General features: G+C 37.0%; 1 protein-coding gene across 5 annotated transcripts in view; it reads left to right on the top strand.

The window, feature by feature from the left end:
- The first annotated feature begins 362 nt into the window (after positions 1–362).
- EFEMP1 (EGF containing fibulin extracellular matrix protein 1) overlaps positions 363–22,984 on the top strand; it is a 55,571-nt gene continuing 32,949 nt past the window's right edge. Inside the window, exons 1-6 of one of the 5 annotated variants that reach the window (XM_011363939.2) lie at positions 681–792; positions 1,551–1,592; positions 1,743–1,768; positions 2,033–2,120; positions 6,031–6,079; positions 6,244–6,654. In XM_011363939.2, the coding sequence (XP_011362241.1) occupies positions 2,040–2,120; positions 6,031–6,079; positions 6,244–6,654 (541 nt within the window). In that variant the 5' untranslated portion in view covers positions 681–792; positions 1,551–1,592; positions 1,743–1,768; positions 2,033–2,039. Of the gene's footprint in view, positions 793–1,550; positions 1,593–1,742; positions 1,769–1,802; positions 1,823–2,032; positions 2,121–5,918; positions 6,080–6,243; positions 6,655–22,984 lie in introns of those variants that run through there. The other 4 variants (XM_011363942.2, XM_011363938.2, XM_023532857.1 and 1 more) reach the window with 4 other exon arrangements.

Genomic DNA, 22,984 nt, shown 5'->3' on the forward strand with positions numbered 1-22,984 from the left:
CACAAGTAAGCCAGTGGAGAAAAGAAAGGCAGTAGATGAGAAAAGGGAGAGATTTGAGAGACCAAAAACAAACCTCACCTCACAACTTTGTTAGTGTGAGTGCTACTTGGCCTATTCCCAACACCTAGCACATAGTAGGTCACCTATATTTGTTGAATAAATGAATTCTCTTTTTACTACATTTGAGGAAGCAGACTCCTCCCCCTCCAAAAAAAAAATGATTAGATATAAAATCTGAAAGAAAAGGCCAAAGAACCAGTTCTATGAGTGGGATTAATTTACTCTCCTAGAATTCAATAACTGGGAAAAAAAAAAAAAAAAGGCAATTTCTCAGGACCCTCAGAAGCTCTCCCAGAGAGATGTTTTCCCTTCTGCCAGCACGAAAAATTGCCCGGGAGGCTGCAGCATCACCAGGGCTTATTGAAACCCTAGATATCACATGCCAAACGTGCCATCTTAGGCCTGGGGTTCTGGCGTGTCTGGGAACTAGGGGAGAGGGGCTAGCAAAAAGAACAGGCGGGGTGACGGAGAGGGCTCTTGGAGGAGGGGGCGCGGATCTAGCTGCGCAGCGTGCTCTCCCGCCCGGGTAGCCGCGCTTGGCTCAGCCCTTGCGCCTCCCTCAGCTCTCTCCTCCGCCCCCCTTCGCCCTCCCCCTTTCCCTCCCTTTCTCCTCCTCCTCCTCCTCCTGCCGCTGCGGCCGCTGCCAGACCTCTCCAGTACAGACCCACGAGGCTGCCCTCCCCTGCGCTCTCCCCTCGCGGCCCCGGCCTGGAGCGCAGCGCGCCGGCGCAGGTAGGAACCCCCGACGCGGGGGTCACACCAGCGCGCCCAGTGCCCGTAGGGCCGCGCGCCAGGGAGTAAGTGGGGCGACCTGAGAGGTGCAGTGTATCCAAGAACTGCCCCAGACTGTACAGGATTTCTCAGGCAGAGAGGGAGGTGGAGGTGTGCGGTCTCGGAATGCGATCTGTCAGCGTATGCGAGTACCAGGGTGACATCTGTTTGGATGGGCATGTGTGTGCGCGCCGACAATCAGCAAGCAAGGCTTTGCCCATAAACTAGGTTTTGAAAGTTTCAGGGGGCCAACATGCGAGATTTAAGCCGCACCTGGATTCCACAGGAGCTGGTTAGAAGCTAGAGTGCTGAGCAATTCCCAGGACTGCCGCCTGTTAGCTTACTGTTAGAAAAGAGCACCTCAACTCCCTGGGTGAGCCAGGCCGGCTGCCCTGAAACTGGTACCTCGGGCTGCGGTGTGGGTCTCCGGTTCCGGCCCTAGGGACCCCTGATCCTAAAGGAAGCTTGTCGGGGACTAATAAAGCACAAGGGAATTAGACGCTCCTCCACAACACCTGGGGCTTTTAAACAAAGCTGCGCGCAGAGAACGGCGTGGAAATATCGTTTCGAGGGTTTGTGCTGCGGGGGATACGAGAAGGAACTCTGGAGGGCAGGTATTCTACTGTAACTGGGAAGAGATTTCCCCCGAATTTAGGTTTGGTATTTTGTTTTTTAAAAAGAAAGTTTGAGGCCAAGGTAATTCATAAATTGGTTCGCAGGTATTTCTGCAAAGGCTGCGCAGAGAACTTCAATAGCTGGAGGTGAGCATATATGGAAAACCTTAACGTGCAAGGGAATGTGAGATTTGTTGCCCCGCTTCTACCTTCGCAAATAAATAAACAAACAAATAAGCGCCATCTCTTTTGAAATTAATTACCCTCTATTCTTTCCTTTCCGCCTCCTTTCTGGAGCCTGTTGTGTAGGTGCAGTATAAAAGGTACGCTGTATGTCCTTTATATGTTGAGCGCAGCCGGACGGAGTGATGTGAAATGTACTTCTGCGGTATTACGGTCTTTGGTGCCTCGTTTGGCCGCGGGAAGGTTGAGGAGGGGGAGGGGAGATGAGAAAGTAGATTGGAAAGCTGGGTATGGTGGGGCATCAGCTTTCCCCGCCCTCCTTTCCTTGTTCGTTACTTCACGCTAAAGTTTTATTTCCCCCGCAGCTGATACTAAGCATCGGTTTGTCCTGTGTTTTCTTTGAGATTCACGATGTTGAAAGCGCTTTTCCTAACTATGCTGACTCTGGCGCTGGTTAAGTCACAGGACACCGAAGAAACCATCACGTACACGGTAAGGGGTGATGGAATTTGAGATAAGTGCGGTTCAGTGGGATTCTGTGACACAAGAGAGACTATCCACTTCTGCCAGTGTATGTGGGCTGCATTCTGTGGAGGGTAATAAATTCAGCAATGCTTTAGCATGGTTCACGATTAAGATTCCTTGCCCATGGTCCTTTCAAAAGTTCATTTATATCACCAATTGTGATAGAGACCAAAATATAATGATCTGTGCAAGGCGAAAAAAAGAAAAGAAAGAAAGAAAGGAGGGGGGAATCCTTTTAAAACAAAAAACAAAGTAAGCTAGATGTTTCCGACACCTTCGACAAATTAATGGGTATTAGGAATTGGAAAACTTGGATTTCTATATACATGCAGATGAAACCCAAACTTGCAGAGTAAGACTCAAGTCAAAAAAGAAATTTAAGCATCACAAAAGCACTTCAGCTCATTTTGCATGTGACTTATGTTCTCATGTAAGTGGCCTTTATTGACTTTAGAAAGGCTAATATTAGTTTATAGCATTACTGATAACTCATATAAATGCCCATCAAATGGACTTTATGTGTTACCAGAACATGGTATTTCCTAAAGTGGTTTCAAAATGCATTGTGTGAAATTTGGTTTTGCATTTTCTAATTAGCATATTTGATATTTCCAAGTAACATTTGATTAATTAGTTAATTGCATGGGTATAACTAATGTTTACTAAGATATTGCAAATATCATCTGACCTCTCCCACTGTCAGAATGTATGTGGTGAGAACAGAAGGTAGTACTTATCTCACTTTTGGTGAGTTTGCACCTCTGTTTTGTGTTTTCTACTCTTTAATCAGTTTTGTGAGGCAAATGACATTTGTCCTGGATCAGAATGTGAAAAACATATTTTTCTACTTGCTCCCAATTTAAAATTAAGTAATCCTACCCAAAAGAATGTGAAAAAAATTTTAAGTAAAATTCTTAAGTGAGCTAATGTCAATTACTGATAATAAACATCTCACTTTTTTGGTACTATGTTATCCCTAGAATGTTAGTATTTATCTGGCAAATGTTCCTTGTTGTTGTTCAGATCAACTATAAATCAAATTTTGTTTAATATAAATATTTTGTTAACTTAATGATAAATGTAATTGCTTCCTCTGCTGAAGATAAATAAAGCAAGAGAACTGAATACATGTGTTGTTTATCTTCAAATGAAAATGTTTTGTTATTCAGGCTAAACTTACTACCTTCTTAGGGAGCTAAAATATAACTAGCTACCTACTTTTATATTCATCTAATAAAAGATTTTATTGCTTTTACAATTGCTTATTTATATCTCTTCCCTTTGCTAATCACCTAAATCTTATTCATCTTTAGCAGAGAAAGTTTCCTGTGGATTAAACACTATTGTTTTAAGATTACTAACTAGGGTTCACTATTATTACAACAGATTTCCCAGATATGACGTCCTTTTTGTGCTAAGATTAGGTCTATTCTCTTTTGAATTGTGTATGCCTAATAATTCATGGTTAAAGGACAAGATGTAACTATTTTTTGAGTACCCCACTATGGAGACACTATCTCCTTTCATCCTCACAGCAAAGTATGAGGTAAGTGGCATCATCTTTCTTCTGCTGACAGAACTGAAGATGAAAGATAGTATCTCACTTGCTTAAGACTACACAGCCAGCAAGTGTTAAAGTTAAATTCACTCTAGCCTTGCTTAATAGTAGATCCATATTAAAGGTACTGGAACTAAAGGTCTAAAACAGTCTTTTCTATTAGCACACAGATTATTCAAGTGAACTGTCATTTTGCCTGGCTTGAAAGATAGTTTTCAGAAGGATGGGCTCATACTCACAAGAAAGCTTCGTATTCCCCTTCCATATTAAAGATAGGTTCTATTCAGCTATTTACTTGCCAAGTATGTTCCATATGCTTAAGCAGTTCTCAACACTATCAAAAGAATTTAAGTTTTTTTGTTTACTAAGAAAATTCAGACCTTAACCTCAGGGGAGTTTGCCCTGGGAAGATATCGTTGAGAACTACAAAGTTCCTAAGCAAGTACAAATAATATTATTATACGGATTATACAAGTTGCTAAAGCAATAGAAAAGCAAGGAGGTAATTAATTCTGGTGCTGGCATATTGAAGGAGATAGAACTCTGCTGTTCTTGAAGGAAGTGATGACTTTGAATTAATCTAGAAAGCTTGAAGAGGAACCTGAATCAGAAAAAGTAACATAATTAAAGGCTGGGAATGAAAACAACCAAGACAAGTCCAGGAGGTGACAGATGAGAGGTCTACAGGCCATTGTGATCTCTTAGACGAGGGAACATAACCAAGAGAACAAGAAAGATTGCTTGTTCTCTTGCATGCAGCATGTAGAGATATGCAGACTAGCTATGGAGCCTTGCATTCTCATGAGGCCAGGAAGTCTTATACCAATTGGTAGATATAGAAATTGGCACAAAGTCAGCAGAGCTTAAAGGAAAATAGTTGGAAAAGTCAATGCTGATGTCAAAATTATAATCCTGGGTCCTGAGAACAGTGGCAGTGCCTTGGACAGTGTTGGGGAAACTAGAAAGAATTAATTTGGGAGATAAACTGAGTTTAGTATTTACCCTGTTAAGTTTCAGATATCAGGAAAATATCTAAACTGACCTCTCTGTCTCCATCTATTTAATTGCCAAGTATCTGTTGTGTATATAAGCAACTCTTGGCTCTATTAAAAGAATTTAAGTTTGTTTGTTTACTTTTGTTTAATACTTCCTGAAGTATCTTTTCTCAAGAAGTAGCCCATTGATTACCTGAATCAGAATCACCTGGAATGCTTGTTAGGAATTCAAAGTCCAGGCCTCCTACCCAGAATCAGATCTTTTGGGTGGGCCCAGGAACCTACTTTTTAACAAGCACCCTGGGTGATTCTAATACAGTTTGAGACTAACTGACTGACGTTCAGTAAGAACTCAGTTCTTGCTTTTCCCAAAGAAAGGCTTCCCAGATTTGGTCCTGCCTACCTCTCTAACCTCATCTCCACCCACCTAGAACTACTAGCCGCTCCCCTCTGTAACAATTTTGTACCTTTGCTCACGTGGTCCTTCTTCCGAGAATTCCCACATCTCCTTGGAAAAATCCTTGTGGCCTCTCCCCTATTCGGCCTTTTCTTCCACCCTATTATGCCCACCCACCTCACTGGGCAGAGTCCATCACTCCTACATGCATACCGTGTCATAGCAGCTAACATCTTGCTCCAACTTGTCTACCTGTCTGTCTCCTTTTCTGGCTTCTGAGCTACTTGAGGACAGGGACAAGGTCTTCATGATCTTTGCATTCCCAGGAGCTAGGATGGTGCCTTGTGTGAGAAGGTACTCAACAGATGGTTTGTTCAGTGAGCAAACGAGAGAGGACCTGTGGGAATTGAAACTAGGAGGCAGGCCAGGGTATGAGAGGGAGGTCTGGACTCAGCTGAATAGGAGTGATAAGAAAAGCCAGGTGCTGGAATGTTCTAAGAAGATATATAGAGAGAAGTGTCAAGAGCTGAAAAAAAGAAGTTGGTTGATTTTTTTTTTTTTTTTTGGTAAAATTTACAATGTGGAAGAGGCAAATAAAGCAAAAAAGAGCAGAACAGTCAGAGAGATTGGAGATTAGTATCAAGATAGGAAGGAATTCCAGGAAGATGGTCATGGGCGACTGTACCAAATGCAACAGAAGAGATGAGGCAGCTGGTGATTGAGAAAGGATGCCTGAAGACAGCCAACGCATAGATTTCTCTTTAAAAAAAGAAAAGCTGGAGAATGTTAAATCACCCATCTCATCATCTATCTAGGACTCTAGTGCAAGAATTGTTGCCATAAGAATGAAGCTTTTAGAGTGACTTCCTAGGGACTGGATATGCCAATTAACTGTCTCCTGGCCCCATCTTGATGTTTTCTTCACAGCAATGCACAGATGGATATGAATGGGATCCTGTAAGACAGCAGTGCAAAGGTGAGCCAACTTCAAAGACTTCCCATCTGAACATAGTTTTCTGTCTCCATCTCGTGTCACTCTTCCTGTCCTGTTTGTATTATACCAAAAAGCCATGAGCATATATTTACATGTTCAGTTTTCCTGCTAGGAAGATTTCTGATTTATTTTATTACTGATCACAGATATTGATGAATGTGACATTGTCCCAGACGCTTGCAAAGGTGGAATGAAATGTGTCAACCACTATGGAGGATACCTCTGCCTTCCTAAAACAGCCCAGATTATTGTCAATAATGAACAACCTCAGCAAGAAACACCAGCAGCTGAAACTGCGGGTACAGCTGCAAATGCAGCTGCAGCCTTGAGTACAGCTGGGGGTGTAGCAGCCAGTGGCATGGCAGCCAGTGGAGTGATGCCTGGGGGTGGTTTTGTCGCCAGTGCTGCTGCAGTTGCAGGCCCAGAAGTGCAGACTGGCCGAAATAACTTCGTAATCCGGCGGAACCCAGCTGACCCTCAGCGCATTCCCGCCAACCCTTCTCACCGGATCCAGTGTGCAACAGGCTACGAGCAGAGTGAGCATAACATCTGCCAAGGTAAGCATGATTTATTATACTAACGAGAAGGTTTTTGCCCAAGTGCACCTCATGGTGAAAATAACAGCTCACAAATTTTTGAGAGCTTCCCACACATGCCAGACATCTTGCTATATGCTTTTCCTGAATTATCATATTTTATTATCATAATAATCCTAAAGGGTAGTTGCTGCCTGTATAGTCATCATTTTACAAATAAGGAAACTGTGGCTCAGAGAGATCGTCGGTGTTGCTCAACCTTAGCTGCACATATGTAGAGTCACTTGGGGCCTTTAAAACTCCTCCATGACCAAGCCACACCCCAGCCCAATTAAATAACAGTCTCAGGGGTGGGTTCCAGGCATTAATATTTTTAAAACTCCTCATGTGGTTCCGGCTTTCAGCCAAGTTTGAGAACCAGGGGTCACACAGGTGGTAAGTGCAGGGTAAGTGCAGAGCCCGCCTTCAAAACCAGGCAAGCAGGGCCAGAGTCATAGCTGTCAGAAGGAGCAGTCATGTTATTCATTGGGAATTTGAAATTGTTCTGTCTAGCTACTCCATAAATATCCTTCTTTGGGTTCTCAGGCTTTCTTTTCATTGAACTTGCCACTGACTTTTTTTCCTTTGAGGAATAAAGAAATGAGGCCCCTACCCCATTTGAGGGAGTCTCCCCATTCACATTCATATGTCTTTTAAAGCTCTCATTTGAACACATTTCGCTTATATTGCTTGCACCACGGCATCATCTGCCTGGGTTTTTCTGTTTGTTTTCACAAAGAGTGCACATCACTGTGTATTATAGAAACATCTGTAGACTCATACTAGCAAAGCAATACAAAACTTGGGCTTTGTAGAGTGAAGACATGTAGGACATTAGCTAACTGGACTGTACTAAGGGATTTTGTTTCTATTTTCTTACTTGGTGAACCCTTTCAAATCTGCCTGATGTGGAGATTGTGTTACTGAGATAGGCCGTAGGAGCCCCAGATTCCTTTTTTACTGTGGAGCTGGCTGAATAGACCCCATATTATACCAGAAATGCCTGGGACACATTGGTCAATGGAAAGGGCCCAGGAGTTCTTACCTTCTACATGCTGGTGAATGAGGAAGCGAGCACCTTCCTCCCTCAACACTGAGGGGTTCAATCGGGATCAACTACCTGCTTCACTGAGTGAAAAAGCATCTTCTGGTCCCCTGGTATGTTGCCCCTTATTTGTCAGTGTTGAGTTTTATCCTCTGTAAAGGAGATAGTAAATTTTAAGTAGTTTATTAATAAAGTAAGGAAACCTGTCATGCTCTGAATTTTATTTTATATTTCGTGTTCAAATTTTAAGTGCCCCACACATCAAGAGCTAACCCATGCTGTGATGGTGTCACTTTTCAGAGAGCCCATCATATTAGCATCTGTTTCGTGTTACTGTCATGAGTCAGAATTCCAATATTGATGATAAATGCTTCAGCATCTGCTTGATATTCCAATATTTAATTTAAGGATTATGTCAAGGAGATAACCTCATGAGGTTATTTTGTATATAAGTATTTAAGTGAATATTGATTTTAAAAAGTACCAGAGTTTATTTAAGATGCCAATTTTTAATTGTTATTGAAATACATAATTATATTGGAAAATTTGGTGGTATTTTTGCTGAAACTAAAATGTTTTGCTGAAATATTTTTAAGTATTGACTTTTATATACTGAATTATTTTTCACACTGCAGATATATATTTCACTGGTACTTAGAAGAAGAAAAAAAACAGAAATGAATGGAGTTGTTGCCCAAATTAGCTTATAGTCCATCATTGATAATTGTGGCTGAATTCAAGAATGATGCCTATAACTGAAAGAATAAGTTCTAGGATAAAACACATTCGGGACTTATGACACACATTGGTTATAATTGAAACTGTATAATAAGATGTGAATAATAAAAATTAAGTCTTATATAATTTTTCTTAAAAATAGTTCGACTACCTTACAAAGTAAGTTACTTTTCACATATTAAAACATTTATAATTCTTACTTCTTTGGGAAATTTTTGTAGTTATAAGCTAAAACATTAAATGCCTTGCTTATGGTAGATACTAAATACATATTTATCAGTTGCACACAGGATATTTCCAACCCAAACTGTTCTGCATAAATTCAACCAAGTTCTAAAACTTGAGATTGGGGGCGTCCATTGGAAGCAGGGTTAAAACTTTTTTTGGATGACTTAAGGCTTAAGTTGGATTTCTTCCCAAATCACAATTTTACAAAATGCCCACAAATGTGGATTTACTTAATGTTGATAATAGAGGTTATTTCATATGATAACAACAGGATAATCTGTCTAGGGAATCTGACTAATATAAGTCGAGTCACACTTATGCCCATTTATTACTGAGCTAATCAAACATGCAGTTCAGCTTCTTCTAATTGCCTGCAGATGTATAACATTCTCATTCCAGGCCAGCAGCACAAAATAATGTTTTATAACCAATGTGAAAGTGTGGGGACCTCTGCTTAAAACAATAATGTGCTCCAAGGACCTATATTACTGACATCATTGTAGAGTTTGAGGAACCTTCTGTTTTAATAAAGATCTCCACTCCCTTTTAAATGTTGCATACTTATGCCCAGTAATCCAAACACATTTACCATGGTCGCTGGCTCAGAATAAATGAATGCCTGCAGATGAGTCATATTTGTATTAAAATTATTTCTTTTTTCCACACATATTTTTCAGCACATACAATTTATCATTGTGTAACCTAAAGCCGAGGACATTTTTATGTAATGGCTGAAACCTGTACTGTGTTTCAGTGTTAAAGTCAATTGAGCCTTTGAATGCACTCTTAACAATCACAGAAAGCACCTAAATTTTTAAAGACCGCTAGATATTTTTAAATGTGTTCTACTTTATAAATATATATTTAACCAGCTATTCATGTTTTAACATTTAGTGAAAATGTGATCCCTTTACTTCTTTTTAAAAAATTTGTCCAGAGTTTTTCTATTTTGCACAAAAACAAGGGCGTTAGAATGCAACATAATATTCAAATATCAATTCACAGTGAACAGTTTTTTTCAGGTAATTTTTGTCAACTGAAGGTGATGGGGGGGAGTCATTCACACTGAGAATTTCAAATAAAAGACACTATTCTTAGCAGCTATAAAATTACATGAAGATCATTTCACTGTGATGTACCTAGAGTCATATATAAATAAAACTTTATAAATTAATGGTTCTTCATGAGATACCATCTACCTCAAAAACAATAGATATTCACCTGCTCCAAAAGAAAATTGGATAAATGAAGAATATACTGTAACCCGTTGATGACTCACTTTATTTTCCTACATCTTTAGTGCATAGTCCCTTTGTAATGTTCCTCAAAAGAGATGGAGTTAGAAATTACTAGTTCAAATTGAGGAAGGATTTTTTTTATCACATATAACTTTCTAAGAGCCTCATTCTCCTATGAGAAAAAAAAAATCATTTAGGAATTGACAAGAGAAAGCATCAACTGTTCAATTTGAAGGCATTTGTTCGCTTAATTGAACTTTTTAAAAATTAAACATAGGCTATTTTGTATAACTGGTAATTAAGCCATTACTAAACTCCATCAGAATTTAAAGATATAATTACTAACTTGCTAAAGAACTGCACCATAAAAAAAATGAACTCTATAGGAATGCCTAATGAAGGTGATTTTGGAGCCAAATCCAGAATGCAGCACCTAGCTTGTATTATATAATATGAAAGATGTGAGAACATACCCTAGGGTTTCCAACCATCCCTCTCTACCTGAGACTGTCCTGGTTTGAAAACTAAAAGCCCCACATCCCTGGCAAATACCTCAGTTCTGGGCAATTGGGATGGTTGATCACCCTAGAACACCTCTAGGAACCAAATCTCCTGCACCTCACAGCCAAGAATGAGAAAGTCTCAGAATTAAAGCTGTTTTTTTCTTCAGGTTAGGGTATTGTTTGTCCATTGTGACTGTTTTTCCTATTTGTTTTGAACTTTCAGAAACCACATCTTATTGATTTTTATGTACATGGACAGAGCCTTTCTTTTTTAGTTGTCAGCATCCCACTTGTCAGTTTGTCACTGAGCTGATTTCTACATGGTTCTGGATTGCACGTGTAGGAAACCTAGACATTAGCACCTACATACTTAGATATATGTCATACTGTTCTTAGGTCATCTTTCCACATTTTCGTGGAGAAAAATTTTATCACACAGCCAAATTTAATACCATGTTTCATCTATAAAGTTTTGCTTGCCAAATTTTTTTTTTAATTTTTAATTCAGTTTGATTTTTATTGTTAGTACCTGTAACACAGGAGCAACTAAACAGCTAAATAGAAAAAAAAATGCCTTTTACAAAGCCTAAAGAAACAAAAAATATATACTCAAGGTTAAAAAGCTCTGTGTTCCTGGAGACTTTCTATTATCTTCCACACATTTCTTTATAAACAAGGATAACTAAAATTCTATTTTGAAAAAGAGCCATTATCTATACATCAACTTTAAAAAAGAGAAACTTGAACTAACATGTAGAGATTTTCAAATGCTAAGGACATCTTTCTCTGACGTCTTTCATTTGAAACTTAAAGGATCTCATATCAAAAAAGGATTTATAAATTATAGTGTAATCGAGTAGCTTAGCACACGTGGCACTGTCATTACCAAACAACTTTCAAACAATACCCTTTTGTTCATCCTTACTAATGTCATTAGGGTCTCTGGTTGCTTTGGTTAGTTTTGAGAGGTAATGTCTATTTTTTGTTTCATATAATTATACAGCCCCCCTAAAGAGCTTTGATCTCAGAAAATAGATATTTTGCAAAAGGAACACTATAATTGAGTAAATTAAATATTAACAGAAAAGAAATACTTCAGAGAGAAAGTAAAATGGGTATTTAGCCTGCTTACTGTTCTTCATTGTTTTTACTTGTTAATTTACCTTCGAGTATCTGAAAATTCTCTAAAGCTACATGAATGGATAGGAGTTGAGTTTATAGGGAAGTTTTAATTACTTTTTAAATAAGTTGATGCGACATAATAGAAATGAATGATTTCTTCCTGAAAAATCTAGTATTGTTTCATAATTTACTTTTCCAAATACTGTAGTCATTGAATTTCTAGTTAATTTAAAACTCAGTTTTAATATACATTTAAACATGTGAATAGTATGTATATGTATCTGATTTGCGCACAATCAGAAAGTGTCCTTAAAATTTCTTTATAAAAACCGAATGACAAATATTTGAGAATAGTTGAGATCAGTATGATCACTTTTCAGCAACAAAACACTATGCTATATAAATGCCTAACTCAATGATTCCCAAAGTGTGGTTCCCCAGACCAGACTCATTAGCATAATTCAGTAACATATTAGAAGTGCAAAATCCTATGCCCTATTAGACCTACTGAATCAGAAACTCAGGGGGTGGGGCTTAGCAATCTATGTTTTAACAATCCTATGATTTGGATCCCTGCTAAAGTTTGAGAGCCAATGTTCTAACTTAATTTCATGAAGCTGCATTCAGCTACAAAATTCAGAGAGCAGAGTCAGAATATTTCACATGGGATATGGGAAGTAGTAAAGAGAAAACATAAAAAGTATACATTCTGCTTCCAGGATAGAATAATATTTCTATTTTACTTTTCTCACCTACTGTCATCACCAGTCTCTGAACCCTAAATATGATTAGTTATGAGTCCTCGTTACAACTATATCCCTGAACTAAGGGCATTATGCGTGCAATCTAGAGGAAAAGGAGTCATCTTAATAAGAAAACAAGAGACCTTACATCTCTCTATAAAACCTGCAAATGTAAAACACTAACTGTCCTTAAATTGTCAGTAGGTAAATCGCTAAGTTATGTTATGGGTATGGTATTATGATTGGTGCTAAGAGATACCTGTACCTTCTATAGGCATTTCCATTACACTTAATGGCATACATTTGTGAGATGAGGCAATGCTGTTTGTAGGTTCAGTTTATGTAGAGTCACTAAAAAGGAGGTTGACTCTGACTTTGGCCTTTAAGCGTCTTTCAGTTACCAAATACAGATAAATAGCTGACATTTCATTCTATCTAGACTCTCTGAATATCATCAGATATTAGCAGAATAGTCACATAAGTATCTTCTGTTCAATTTAAACTTGATCAAAGATTTACTTCCCATCAAAGACAAGAATGTTCTTGTTATAACTAGTTAACACTAATCTGTGGAATGAATTTCCCTCTCCCCATGGAAACAAAAAGAAGCAGATTAGAGTAGAATTGCAAGCCTGGGTAACTTCAGGAATGTATTTCTTTCTCCAGCAGAAAATCTCAGACTATTCTCTGAAATCAACAAGTTGCTCCATTTATAAGGATTGCCTTTGCACTTGTTGAATTACTGGCGCAGTTTTATTGTTTGAAACCAAAGAGTAAACAAAATTTGCCCCAAATGTGTTTGATTTTGCATGAATACACAAATAAGTAATTCATGCCACATCTGAAATTCATTAGCATGCTTCTTTTTCCAGGAGGTAACTGCAAATTACACACTCAAAAAATAAAACCGGTCAAGAAAACTGCATCCAAATATTGGCAGAAGAAAATAGCTGTCATTGCAAGGATTTAGCCACAATTTCAGGCTTGTAGCTTGAACCTAAATGATTTAATAAAGAAATGAAGAAATAGCATGAAAAGAAGGCTGAGTTCCAGGATACTGGCAGCAGCATGGATAGCTTATTGCCATCAATTTTATATGACCACAAATTAAAAGGAGGGAGACAGAATCAATGTTATGTAAATGTGTACTAAACAGACTTAAAAGTCTGAGATTTGGGCTAACTCAAATTCTAAAATTTGAACTACCTTTCAAATAATTAATTGTACATATATACCAGTCAAGGATGAACAGGCAAGACTGCAAGTGAGATTGATCAAACAGAACACAAAACCATTCAGTTAGTGTTCAATAAATTCAATTTAAGTTTGAGAACCAGTTTATGTTGCAAGGCACTTTGATAGAATCAAAGTAGAAGGAAGGAGCGGTCATAATGCTTAGAGAACTTGACATCATCGACTCATGAGTTATCAAATAATAATAAAAGAAACAAACAGTTCAGTAAACACATTGTATATCACAAGAAGTACATGACAAATTGCCAAAAGTAGAAGTAAAAGTAACGTATGACACAGGTAGCCTTACAATTTACTAAAATTTTTATTTGGACAGAAAAAGAAAACATGCCCCCAGAAATGTGGTCAAGGACAAAAGGACAAAAGTCTAGTTTCTTCCTGGAATGGACAATTTAGGAGAGAATGATGAGGGGAAATGGAGAGATCTGATGAGGAAATTAAGATCCAAACAGTAGAGAAAGTAATCATCCTGTAGCCAAGCCAAACAAGCACAAAGAAGCATTGCCTCCATGTCCCTATATCTTAGAGTGGTTTCCCAGGAAGGTCCCCCAGAAGCAGTGTGCTGCTGATAGGAATGTTGACAAGGCAAGTGTGGGGGTACGTGAAGAGAGACCAAATCAGAAAGTACACATGATGGTGAACCACTGCACAGCAAACATTACTGGTTCCATCCTCAGTAACTCTCTCCAATGAAATACAAATGTGTTCCTCCAGCTCTGTCTAAATATCTTCTTGAACTGTGTCTCATTTTACTTAATTTTAATGAATAGGCACTAAGCAAATGTTTGGTGTGTATATGTATATGTGTGTGTATGTTTGAATAAATAAGTGGTTTTTAATCATCAGAGAACTCAGGCTTAAAGTTTACTCTGAGTTCTAAAACTATCCTTGAAAATGAGCTATTGAGTACTGTCTGTATCTAAGGTGTATTTCCCAATTACATGTTATCAAATTTCTCATTAATTTTGGAGGTCTTAAATATTTTGTTCCCATTTTATGTTTAAGCCACTTGAAAGAAGAAGCCCTAAAATCTATTACTTATATCCTGGATAGTCAGGTTTTTAATAAACACTGATGAATAAATAGATTGCTGTTATTTCTAGAGCAAGACTAGTAATTGGAAATACTTAAAATCTTTTTACTTTCTGGCAAGCCATTTAATCAATGAATGCATCTCTGTGTCAAATATATTCTTCCTAGAAATCTAATGGTGATAATGATAATAAAGTTGAATTGGGAAAATGTTAATATTTCTGATATTTGAAGTGAAAAAATCATAAAGTTGATAAATATTTATGTGAGCTGTCTGATATTGTGAAGAAACTCGAGGCACTTAATGGAGCTTTCTATACAATAAGAGTAAGAATGAAAGGATCACACAGTTCATCTTGGTCATTTCCCTCTACTGCAAGCCAAAAATTATCCTTTTTAAAATCTACTTTGTTTAAATGCTAAAGGGTAGAATCCAGGAAAGTCACTTACTTGAGTGTAGCTGACTTAAAGAAGCTCAGTGCTGATCTGGTCCCAAAGTAGGAAAAGCTAAATTGCTAGAGAAGTGAGAAGGAAATTCATGGATCCCAGGGACACAGGAAGAAAGAGCCAAGATTACTGAGGACTAGCTTATACTTGTGAGTTGATAAACTAGCTTATACTTGAACTGTAGGCTAAATAAGAGCATGAAATAGGGAATGGAACTAGAGACAACCATAAAAGCTATGTATATAGCTTTATGTGTGACCAGCTAAAGTGAGAATCATGATGAGAATTGGAACTGCCTTTCTGCATATAGTTAAATCTCAAAAAGCTCCAGGGACTCTAGTGAAATAACTTTTTTGCACTCTTAAAGAGTTGTGTGTGCTACAAGGAATCTAATCCTACTCCCTTGAGTACAGGTGTGGAATACAATTCAAAACAGGAAACAACTCAAGGAGTCCTATTCAGTGTTCACCCTGGAGACCAGGTCTATAACAATCTGGATTAGAGAGGAATTTTTGTTCCATGGTTATTAGTTAGATTTCACTTGTGAAATATTTTGCAGCCAAGACTTCTTTCATACATATATTCATTCACAAAATGAGTATGCCATTAAATTGTCATTGACATTTTTACTATTCAATGAAAAACCTAAATATCTAAATATTTTTAATAAACCAAAATTGTAAAGAGCAGGATAAATCTGTTTTCAGAGACTGCTGTTGAATCCATCAAATTGTTCTCGATTTGAAGAGGCCTCTTAGAGAATTAGTTCAACTTTAATCATTCTCTTAAAATATGCGAGCAATTTAGATATCCAGCACCATTCAACTTTGCAAAACCCACCAATAAACTTCTTTTCAAATCACTGATTTTTGTAATTTGAGACTTAAAGAGACTCTTGTATAAGATAGTTTTCTTATCCATATTCTTTCCTGAGCAGTTTGTGATATCAGATGATATCTCATTTAAAATAAAAAAGGACATTCCAAAAGAAGTTGTTAAAAGATACCTTAGAAACCTGTCTATGTAGGCTAAATGCCCCCTTTCTTGCCAAGATTTAGTTTATTCCAGCTATTTACACTCATACATACATATACCCACTCAAGTTCCTGCCCATATACTAACAGGTATACAAACATATAATGCACCATTATTTTTAGTAGAAAAGTAACATGTACCTAAATTAAATTGATCAAAGATGATAATGCTTTTAAAATGATTCAGAATGCACTTCCACTCTCATTATTCTCATTAAATCAAAACATGAATTTTCTAAATTCACGTTTATACCTATCACAAGAGAATAGGGCACCTTAGACAGCTATTATTTAATCAACAAAGAATTTTGTTAGATGGAATGTAGAAATAGTCAACAAAATAGAAGTAAAAGTGTTAAGGCTTCACCTCTAAGGCTCTGTTGTCTTACACTTCTGCAGCATCCTGACCATTTCTTTTCTAACCTTTCTTAGAGATTTACCTGGATTCCATCCTGACCCACCCTGTAATCTATAATGAACAACTAAATTTTTAACAAACTTTTTAGATAGACCATTATAGAGTGGATTAGAAAATAATTTATCTGGGATTGACACTGAATCCCCAAGCTCTTTCAGACTTCAGTAAATCATATAGTCAGGAGATAGCCCAGAATAAAACTCCACTGAACAAGAAAGCAGAAAATTTCAGTCACTCATGGTTAATTAAACCTCCCAATAAAATCTGTGGACTTTTTTTGTAAAAATAGTTCACAACCTGGTAGAAGAACCTTATTTCCAGGGAAGTAGCCAGAGAGAAAAGTCCTCCCACACAATCTGGTAAAGAGTCAGAGCTTTGTTCTGAACTTGAATTGCATAACCTCCCTTCTTTAGTGAATGGAAAAAAAAAAAATGAACTAATGATAAAAAGAAGCTAAATAAAAGAAAGAAATTTAATTGTGATGCAATTTAAGCAGCTAATGATTGTTCTGAAAAACAAGAAGAAATTTTTTGGTGAATAGCTCATTCAAAAAACTGTTAAATAGAAAAACCATTGTAAATTAGAGTTTAAGTAAACTAAAGAATCTTCTCAGTGATTTTTCAATTTTAGGCAGAAAACTAGATTGTGTAAACATCTCAGAACAGTAGTTTCCAATAAACCAAGCTATCAAAGATGGTCAATATCCCAAATAGACTTTCAGAATATCACTCTACTAGAAAAAGAGTTTGGGCTATTTAATTGTCATTGTAAAAACCTGGCCACAAATAGTATTAGGGTTCTGATAGTTTTAAATAATTATTAGAGAATATGATTATAATATCAAAGTCAGGAGTAGGCAGAATTACACACTACCAAAAGTATTATAACTCTATTATGAAATGATTTTAACTGTATATTTTTCTTGGTAAAATACAGTTCCTGGTCTCATCTTAAGTAAACAGTTTATAGTAACAAGAAAAAATAAAGAAGACCTCAATAAGGAAGATTGCATGAATTATTTGATTAAATATAAACGGTGTTTTGAATTTTCTCAAGAGGTTAAAAATCAAGTAAAGGTCCTATCTAAGAAGTGGACAAAACGAACTGCAAGCAATGGGCCTGCCTATTCCTCAGTGTAGATCTTGAATTAGAAAAACAAGAATAAGTGCAGACTCAAATTCAGACTGAGCCTTTGCAGTTGATTTGAAGAGCTACATTTAAAAATTATTCTTATATGTGACACATCACTGTTATATTAACTATATTATTCAACAAAGAAAATACCACTTTCCCTCTTCTCTGTTACAGTTAGGTAAATCTGTTAACCACAAAGATCACAACTGGGTAACTGCAGTCACTGAAAATTCATGACTTAAGTGTTGCTTGTCCATTGATTGCTTTTAAATATATATACCACGTATTATTAGGATGAAATGGTGAAGCCAGTTTGGGGACTTCCCTGGCTCCTCTGCTGAGTGACTCAAGTAACAGTGACACTCTCCCCGCAACACCACCTACCATCACCACTCAGTATGATCAGTCATCAAAGGAAAAAGCAAAAATGGAGTGAACACCTGTTAGAGTAGAAGCCAAGATTGTTTTTACACATCTGTAGAGAAAAAGACAAAATAGAGCAAACAGGTGAGCCATATCTTTCTCTTCCAAGAAACAACTCTTACCCTGGGAGACAGCAGCAGCTAGCTGTAAGAGAAATGAGATGCAGAAAAAAAGAAAAAAGAAAAAGATGTACAATGGAACCAAAAAAGAGAAAAAGAGAGCAAGATAGGGGAATAGAAGACAATGAGCAAGCATAACACTGCTAAACGGAAATAAGTTCTACTGTAGTATCTCATGAAATAGTATAATTACACTTTTAAATAGTATAACAATTAAATAGTATAATTACACTTTCCACCTAAGTGTGTGTGTGTGTGTGTGTGTATGTATATATATATATATATATATATATATATATATATATATATGCATTTTTTTCCCCTCAAAAGATTGATGAAGTAAAAAAGGTGACACCTGAATAAATCAATTTTGCTGTTTTTATAAAATTGGCTATGAGAATCTTTATATTTGGGATTCAATTGTTTAATGTTTTGGAAAACCTCCTATATACTATATTTCATAGACCAGTGCTTCTCAGACTTTAATGAACATACAGATTACCTGGGGATCCTATTAAAATGAAGATTCTGATTCTGTAGGTCTGGAGTGAAGCCCAAAATTTCACATTTCTAACAAGCTCCCAGATTTTGTTGATATATACAGAGCCTACCTTCCAGTAGCTAACAATTTGTGCTAATGATTCTTTATTCTCTATTTTCTGCAGTTAGCAAAATGTGGAATAATTTGGATAGAATCCATTTTGCATGTTTTTTTTTCAAAAAGGTATTTTCTCCTATAGTTACATACTCAGTTTCTCTGATATAAATTACATTGCAAAAGCTACAGCTGTAATACATAGATACAGCTCTTCCTTACTAATAATAGAATTTTCTCCTGTAGTGAAATGTTTTTAATGCCTGAATGCTCAGGAAGATCCAAGGAAGTAGTCTTCAGCAACAAATAGTGGCAGAGATCCCATGAAACTCAGCAAGAGACAAAGGTGCCCATCTGGGTCTTCCCCTAAGTTACTCTGACTGTATTAAACCAGTTAACCTCTCTGGACCTCAGTTTAGTTTTCTCAGCTTTTAAAATTAAGAGTTGTCCTTTCTAGCTCTTATTCAACATAATTTTAAAAGAACAAGAGGAGAAAAGAGAGAGTAGAGAGAGCACACTTTGTCTAGGTTACAAGCCTTGGAAGTGCAGTAACTATATGGTTCTTGATTGATACATGCCTGGAATGTAAACTGTTTTATTGATAGAAGTTCTTCTTTGCCTTTGCCTTTCAAATGGCATTTTTATCAGGAAAAACATACCAGAGCAAGTTAAAATCTGCCCTGGGAAGAATGCAGGTGCATTCTGTGATTATAATGGCATCAATGACTCAGAAACAAAAAAAAAAAAACACAGACAGTTCTAATGACTAAATCTTTATTGACAAAAAACGTTCACACTTAGTACTGGTTGTTTGCTAAAAGTCTGGACCAAATCACCAAAACTTTAAAAGCTAGATCACTGCAGTCTTTTCCCCAGGCAATGACGTGGGTAATTATTACAGTTCATGCCACTGCCCAAGACTCCATTTCAATCCTAGCTTTAGAATGGAGTTATTTTATTTTGGTGCACAATAAATAATACTTTTTGCACGTATTAATGTAAACGTCTTTAAAATGTAAAGGTACCAACATTACATGTTATAGGCTCTTTATTATTTTTTTGATTTTGAATTGATTTCCTATCTTCATTGGGGGACATAAGTACCTTTCAGCAAAGGACAATCTGTTTAAAGTCTATAAGTTTGTTCATTTCACATTTTGAGATTTTTTTCAATCTCAGACTCAAACCATGCTAACAACCAAAGCAATCAATCCTTCTTAAGCTCATGCATATTATCCATCACAGAAACCATAAGGAAGACTATGAACCACTTATCTCTTGCCATGTAACAAATTACTCTAAAACTTAAGAGCTTAAAACAACAAACATTTATCATCTCACAGTTTCTCTAGGTCAGGAATCAAGGTGTGGTTGAGCTAGATCCTCAGGCTTTGGGTCTTTCCCAAGCCTGTATTTGTTTCCAGACCTGACTGGGAAGGATCTACTTCCTAGCTCACTCACTAATGGTTGTTGGCAGGATTCACTTCATACCTCTTTTCCTCATGAATTCTTCCTCCTTCAAAACCTTGCCACATACACCCCTCCAAAGAGTATCTTACAACCTTTTTCATTAGAGCAAGCAAGTGCAGAACAAAAGAAGGTACCAGCACAAGAGAAAGTGCTAATAACACTGAAGCCACAGTCTTTTGTAATGTAATCACTGAAGTGATAACATCACTTTTGCCACATTCTACCCATTAGATACAAGTCACTAAATCCAGCCCACATTCAAAGGCATGAATGCCAGGAGTATGGGATCATCAGGAGCCATGATAGAAGCTGCCTACCACATTCTATAATTAAAATTCCACCCGAATTGATTCCAACCAAACCTTTAGAGTTAAATTTGGAATTTTAAATAGTTTCAAAAAGCAAACTGTAAGTTAAGAAGCAAAATGCACCCACCTCCCCAGTAGTGTAGGGGACTGGAAGGCCTAACGGGTATGGTGGAAATAGGCAGCGTACTGTCCAAAAGAAGTAACAGCTCCTTTTGTTTGAAAATACCCTTTTCTTCTTCATGGACTTGGAATTTCAAAATTCTATCAATCCTTTCCAAAACCACTCCTAAATAATTATAACTATATCCTTTAATTTTAAAACTTCTTTTTATTAAAATCCTCTTTTATTCCACTCTACCAATAAACAATATCCATGAAACAAAAACTTTATGAGGAAACATAAAAACTACCTTTATTTTTGCAGATTAACATGTACTCACATGCCTATTATATAAAAGAAATTTAAACTGTACTTGCTTCATGTTAACTTTTGTCCTAGACATCTGCGATATTTGTGTTTGTTAGGGAATCATGGAAAATGTTCTCCATCTCTCTCACAGAAATCTCTGTTCTGTTTCAGTCACATTTTTCTTCCTATAGTGTATTCAAAATACATTCCTGAAATCATCATTTTTATGCTTAAGTATGTTTACAAATTTTGCCTCAGAAATCTACTAGAAGACAGGTGCTGAACACAACCTAAGCTTATAAAAAATACGTTGTATAATAGTTAAAAATTCAGGAGCCATTAAATCCAACACCAACTTTCTTGGGATTCTAAAGAATAGGTATCTTGATAAGCAGCAGAATAGTGACTTGTTTTTCAACAAGAAGGCAATAAGGAAGTAGAATAGCACTCTAAGAGAAAGGAAAGTATAAATGAACAAAAACAGAAAAATTAGTAAAGGTAGAAACCAAGAAATTGAACCATATATAGGACTTATAAAATGGTGACATGTAGAGAAGGCCACCAGGCACATCCAATTTCCCCTAGAAGAATATTATAGTAGCCAGATTGTTAATTAACAAGAGGGAAATTGGAAAGAATAGAGAAAAAGGTAATGCAGCTATTAAAAAGAGTAAGTTGAATCCAAAGAAAGGCTTTTTTTTCTTAAAGAACATGGAAATGGCCCAAATGTTCTTAAATTGCTTTTTAAAGTGCATAATACATCTCGGTATGGAGTGTAGTACATTTTCTCCTTGGTTCATTCTCCCCAAGAATTATTTTCCAGATTTGCCCAGGTGTCTCTGATGCCAATAATAAAAACCTCTCTAGGCCTGTTGAGTGAGTAGTAGGGTAAACGGGTGGCTCGGCAGCCTGGAGCATCTAGGGAGGCTGGTCGGGTCCGTGAAGCAGGCAGTGAGAGCTGGAGCAGCCCTCAGTGGGGCTCCCAGTTATATCTGGTTCCCTTTACTGTGAAGTCCAGAGGGGAAAAAAAAGCATTATGCTCATAAGATTTCCTCATATCCAGCCATCCATTTGCTAATACGTTCTCTTGACATAAGTAGCCCCACTAAATTCCTCTTTCCTCATCACTAACTCTACAATGACAGTTTAAGGATTATCCTTTCTGCCACTTACCATGAAACACGGCTCTAAACCAGTTTGTTGTAGGTTTCTGAGCTTAACCACATAGCTCACAACTGAGCGGATAATCAATCATTCTATAACTAAATCCATCTGGAACAAATTTGAAGAAGTGGCCATGTAGGTTGCTTTTGAAAAAAAAAAAAAAAAAAGTAAACTGAAACCAGAGTTGATCTTTTAAAAAGTTCAGATGAAAAAAAATATACGTAAAACTCGGCAATGGCTTTCCCCCAGAACTGGTACATGCTCTCTGAGTAAGATGGGGCCTGTCCTGCTCCCATTTTGCATTTCATTTAATCTTTCAGAAAGGCAGTCTTCAAATGCCTTGGAGGAGAGTCCATTCCCCAAAGAATGAGGTCATGATCATTTCTTGAGTAGAAAGAAAGGGAAACATTGTATGGTCAGGTTATCACCATAACTTCATGCTGATCTTAAATTCCCAAACACATAGGGCTCAACTGAGGGATTATGAAACCGAAAGAGCCTGTTTCTAGCCATTCTTGCTGGACCTACTGCTTTTTGCCCTATAGGCATTAAAAGATAATTTAAATATTGAGAGTCTTGGCTTTTAAGAACTCTGCCTATGTTTTCCTCACTAGACCCCAAAATTGTTAGTGTAAATTTAAAATATGATATATTTTTTCATGTATGCCCTGAAATCTACATCATTCATTCATTTGGTTATTCAATTTTTAGTCACTTAATTCATCAACTAAAGCATTGATTAATTTGTGTTCAAACTATATGCCTACACACCATCTTTCATGCAAGGACTTTTCTGACTATCTGAAGAGGTTAGTTAAGGTCAGATTTTTAAAAATTAAGTGATACTTAATAATTCAGCTCAACAATTTAAGTCAACAAACTGCTAGT

The sequence above is a fragment of the Pteropus vampyrus genome, unplaced genomic scaffold (assembly GCF_000151845.1).
Source record: "Pteropus vampyrus isolate Shadow unplaced genomic scaffold, Pvam_2.0 Scaffold91, whole genome shotgun sequence".
Lineage (NCBI taxonomy): Eukaryota > Metazoa > Chordata > Mammalia > Chiroptera > Pteropodidae > Pteropus > Pteropus vampyrus.